The following is a 5,240-nucleotide window of genomic DNA, read 5'->3' as shown; positions in this document are numbered from 1 at the left end:
CTGTAGACATCTGCATCCCCAGGGACACTTGGTGGACACTCCAAACCCACCTGCTCCAAACCAAATGCACCTCGTGCTGCCCCGTCACTAGCTGTGCCCCCTCCTGGTCCCGTTGGGCCCTCATGTGCTGGCCCAGAGTGATGTCACTGGTTTGTGGCTGTGTCCCAAGCTTCATCTGAGGATGGCGAGGTTTCAGCTTCTCAAAACTGAAGAAGAAAGTCTGGTATTTTTGCAGGAAAATCTTGCCTCCATCTTGTTCTGCTTTGTGCCTCTGCAGATAGAGCTCCCCTGCACACCGTATCAGTCAGAATAGACTCGATGGTGCCATGTAATGAGCAGTAACAGATATATCCGGGGCTCTTGTAAAAAGCAGCTCCTCTTTCATGCATGCCTGTTGTCCATCGTGACCTGGTGTGGGAGCATGGCAGGGATGCTTCTCCCATCCAGGCCTCCGTCTTGTGACCCCAGTTAATTTGAGGCTTCAGGCTATTGCAGCAGAGAAAGAGCAGCTGGCAGGTAGTGCTGCAGCCATCTGCACAGGTACTGCTGGTCTCCACAGTTGTGTGGCCTTAACTTGGGGGTGAGGGTGGGAAATTGGAAAACCCACCTGCACAAGAGGACCAGCGGCCCCCCACCCTGCCCTTCCTAGTGTTACCCTCACAAGACCCCGAGTGCTGACCCTCACAGCCCTTAGCAGACCCCACCACCCAGCCTGGTGGCTGCTCTCAGGTCCTTAGAATGCCCTGCTCCCTGTTTACACCAAACCCCAGAGTGTGGCCTAGGGTGTACTGACTCCCTTTTATCTATTTACTTATCGAGATGGAGTCCCAGGCTGGACTGCAGTGGTGTAATCTTAGCTCACGGCAACCTCTGCCTCCTGGGTATAAGCAATTCTCCTGCCTCAGCCTCCTGAGTAGCTGGGAATGCAGGCGTGCACCACCATATCCAGCAAATTTTGGGCAAGTTTTGGCAAAATCAGGTGACACACACTGTAATCCCAGCTACTTGGGAGGCTGAGGCAGGAGAATAATTTTTGTATTTTTAGTAGAGAGGGATTTTACCCGTTGGCCAGGCTGATCTCAAACTCCCAACCTCAAATGATCCACCCACCTTGGGCTTCCAGAGTGCTGGGATTACAGGTGTGTGCCACCACACCCATCCTGCTGGCTCCCTTTTAAAAATGACTCTGTCCCTGCCCCTTCACTGATCTGTGTCCCCTCGGAGTCCTGGGGGCTGGTTCTGTTGGGGGAGAGTTTGGAGAAGACTGGCACTGGCTTCCACCTCATCCGTGAGTGCTAGGCCTTCCCCACCCCCCGGCCGTGCTGCCTGCTGGCCCTGGAACAAAGCTAGTGCAGGTCTTGAGGCCAGGCTGTGGCCCTGCCCCTGGGCTCAGGAGCTGCACAGTGGCCGTGCAGGCTGGGCTGACTGGTGGCCTCTTGCAGACATAGTGTGCATGTACCGTGTGGAAGAGATCCTCAAGCTGGTGGCTACAGAGCACCCTCCTTCCAGGGACAACAAGTGGGTGGTCCAGAAGTACATCGAGACACCAATGCTCATCTACAACACCAAGTTTGACATCAGGCAGTGGTTCCTCGTCACAGACTGGAGCGCCCTGACCATCTGCTTCTACAAGCAGAGTTACCTGCAGTTCTCAACACAGCGCTTCTCACTGGACAAGCTGGACAGGTCAGTGCAGAGGGCGAGCTGGACACCTCAGGCCAAGAAATGGGCTGCTGTCCTCACCCGTGGAGCAGCCGCAGTGAGAAGCGGTCCCAGCAGGGCCCCCTCACTGCCACCTGCCACCACAAGAGGCACAGGTGGGGAAACTGAGGCTTCGGAGGCTGATGACCTCCTCCTGGGACAGGCTTAGGCCCACCAGCCTTCAAAGCCAGTGCCCTACGCCCCACGCTCTGTGCATCTTCTCTGGAAAATCTTAAAAGGCACCATTTTGCCTGTGCCTGCGGGTATCAGAATGGTGTGGACAGCACCTGGACCCCAGTGCAGGGCAAGTGATGTGTGGGGTGCCTGGCGGAGGCTCAGACATCCGTGAGCCCAGGGTGGAGAGAGCCCTGCCTCACCCAGTCCCTCATGGACAGGATGGCAAGAGCTGATGATGTCCTCAGGAGCGTGCTGTCCACACGGCGACGTCTGCCAGCCTTTGCGCCAGGCTTCCTTCTGACTGTTGTGTGACCCTCGCTTGGTGTGAGGGGCTGGGGGACCTGATGGCTGGGCAGGAGTTGGGGCTGCTTTACAAGGGAGTGACAATCCAGGGAGGCCCGAGAGTCACTTAACAGAGACCTTGCGGGTGTTCAACTCTGGCCCAGGCTGGGGGCTGCGGTCATGCTGGATGTTGCGCTGGAAGTCACACCCAGAAGAGGGCCTGGGAGGAGCTGGCCTGGGGCCTTGACTCTCACCCGCCCGCTGCCTCTGGTCAAGTGTGCCTGGAGGGGGTCCAGGAACTCACCAGCGCAAAAGCAGCTCCTGCGCAGTGGGAAGCCAGGGCCCCTTCCAGCCCCTGTCCCTAGGCCTCCAGCCGACAGCCGTGTGCTGTGTGCCGTGTGCCTGGCCAATCTCAGGGCCTCTCTGAGCCACTTTTCCATCTGGGACATAAACATGCATCCCAGTGATGGGAGAGTCCCTGACATCGGGTCAGATGCATACTGACAAAAATTAAATAAAGGGGTTAAATGTTAGCCCTGCAGGTCTGAACCCTGAGGAGCTATTTTTGCTAAAACACTCTTCTACGTGCCTGCCTCTTCTTTCTTTTCATTCAGTGGAAATATAACCTACATACAGTCATGGGCGGTCTCATCTCCCCCCGCCAACCAACAAGGTGGAAAATTCCTGGCCCAACACACCTACAATGGAAGTGAAAATGCTTTTGACATACATACAGCATAGTGCAATCTCCTAAACTATGTTAGTAGTTTTAAATCCTGTTTAGAAATAGGGCAAGAGTATAGCTAAATTACTGACAATTTTAGGTAGGTGACTGTTTCTCACCCTGTGTCACCAGCATCCCTCTGGCCACATGCAGATGGGGAAACTGAGGCTCAGGGAGGCTCTTACTTGCCAGCAGCACCTAGTTGGGGACCCTGGGCTGGTAGGCTTCTGCCCTACCCCCAAGTGCATTCCATGGCATCTGCCCACTGGACTGAGGGTTGGCTGTCCTGGGCTGTGTCAGCTGGGTAGCCAGGAGAGTCCCCCGAGCCAGCCTGGGTTCCTCTGGCAGGGCGTGGGAGTCCTTGGGGACGAGATTCTCTAGAGCCAGCTGAGTGGGCGCAGCACGGTTGGGAGGACCCACCTTGGGCGCCTTCCTGGGCTGGAGACTGAGCACCTGCCCCTCGACCCCTGCCCCCACCCCACGCAGCGCCATCCACTTGTGCAACAACGCCATCCAGAAGCACCTGAAGAATGACGTGGGCTGCAGCCCTCTGCTGCCAGCACACAACATGTGGACCAGTGCCAGGTTCCAAGAGTACCTGCAGCGCCAGGGCCGCGGTGCCACGTGGGGCAGTGTCATCTACCCGTCCAAAAGGTGCCCATCACCCACATCATGATGGTGGCGCAGGATCACGTGGAGCCTCGCAAGAACAGCTTTGAGCTCTACGGGGCCGACTTCGTGCTCGGGAGGGACTTCAGGCCCTGGCTGATCGAGATCAACTCCAGCCCCACCATGCACCCGTCCACGCCTGTCACGGCCCAGCTGTGTGCAAAGGTGCAAGAGGATGCCATCAAGGTGGCCGTGGACCGCAGCTGTGACATCGGCAACTCCAATCTCCTGTGGAGGCAGGTGAGCCTTGCCCGCCCCTGCCCGGGTGGTGGGTGCCATCCTCTGGGGGGTTTGGTGGCAGGCCCCTGTGTGTACGCTTTGCCTCCTGATTACTCAGCGAGGGTGGAGCCACAGGCCGCCAGCCCCAGAGGGTCCATGGAGGATGCTGATCCCACTCCATGACTCCCGCTCCGTGATCCAGGCCTGCCCTGCCCTCCCGTGGGACTTGATGCCTCATTGGCACTGAGGAAGGGGCTGCTACAGGCATCTGGGTGTGTGGGGCAGCCCTGCTCGCTCAGCTCAGGGCTCTGTCCAGCTTTCCTCCCTCGTTCCCAGCCCCACCCAGCCCTGACTGATGTTGGAGATGGGGGCTCTATGCTGGCAGCCTCCAGGCCCAGTGTGCTGCTCCTTCCCTTTGGCCTGCAGTGTCTTCCACTCCGAGGATATTTTGGGGGCCTCCTTCTCCCCTTGGTACCTTCCTGGGGGGTGAGGCCTGTGCCTGGAGATGTGCTGGAGCCATTGGGAAGTGTGGCCAATGCCTCTCTCTTGAGGCCTCTTTGTGGCTAAACTGGAGAAAAGGGCAGTCCAGTCCTTGGGTGTGGGGTCCTCTAGATTGCCCCTCCAGCCTCAGGAAGTCTGGGCTCCCCGCAGGCTCTACAGAGCCTGGGAGCCTCCTGAGGGTCTGCATGGGACCCCAGGTGTACACTCCTGAGTCGGGCAGGGGTCTGTGTCCTGACCAACCCCTCCTGCATAGACTCCACCATCCTGGCCACATCCCAGCACCCCCAGCCTGTGCCTTCCCCTCAGCCTGTGGTCAAGCTGCCCCTATTCAGCAGGTCTGACCTCTGTGTGGCGAGCATTGGTATGAGGAGGGTAAGAAGGCAGGTGCTGCCCGTCTGCAACCTCAAGGCCTCAGCCTCGCTGTGGGACGCACAGCTGCTGAAGGCACAGTGCCCCCTCGCCATGCTGGACCCATACAACCAGCTCTCCAGCGAGACCTGGGACTGAGGGATGAGAAGGGGCTCCCTCTGGCCTTGCCGGCACCCCTAAAAAGGCCAGCCAAGAGCAGCAGAGCCACACAGCCCACCCGCACCAAGGCTGCCAGGAAGGCGGAGCTCCCTGCTTGCCTTTGCCGCCATGAGGACAGTCAGGCCCTGAACACCTGTGACCCCGAAGCCCAGCCTACCAGATACTCAGATCCAAACCTGTTTAATGTGTACCCCTGGCGCCTGTGCTGCAGGGCCTGAAGACAGGAGGGCACCCTGCATCTGCCACCCGGAGCCCTAGGTAACGCAGGGGTGTGGGGGCCACCTGCTCCATCCCCAACCCTCCCTCACCATCAGCCACTGCGCCCTCCAGGATAGGGTGCAAAGCAGGCTTCGATGCTGGGGCCCGGGTGTCCCCTGACGGAGGTGCGGGTGTGAGCTTGGGAGGGGGTTTGAGGCATGTGGCACCTGTTCCAGCCCCG

General features: G+C 58.8%; 1 protein-coding gene across 1 annotated transcript in view; it reads left to right on the top strand.

Moving 5' to 3' along the window:
• LOC108298821 (protein monoglycylase TTLL8-like) overlaps positions 1-5,019 on the top strand; it is a 19,909-nt gene extending 14,890 nt beyond the window's left edge. The window contains 6 exon segments of the mRNA XM_017521379.1: positions 469-540; positions 1,443-1,686; positions 3,371-3,531; positions 3,534-3,793; positions 4,580-4,736; positions 4,739-5,019. Coding sequence (XP_017376868.1) covers positions 469-540; positions 1,443-1,686; positions 3,371-3,531; positions 3,534-3,793; positions 4,580-4,736; positions 4,739-5,019 — 1,175 coding nt within the window.
• Positions 5,020-5,240: the final 221 nt, after the last annotated feature.

This window comes from Cebus imitator, unplaced genomic scaffold (assembly GCF_001604975.1).
Source record: "Cebus imitator isolate Cc_AM_T3 unplaced genomic scaffold, Cebus_imitator-1.0 Scaffold1109, whole genome shotgun sequence".
Lineage (NCBI taxonomy): Eukaryota > Metazoa > Chordata > Mammalia > Primates > Cebidae > Cebus > Cebus imitator.
This window is presented reverse-complemented; position numbering and strand designations above follow the sequence as displayed.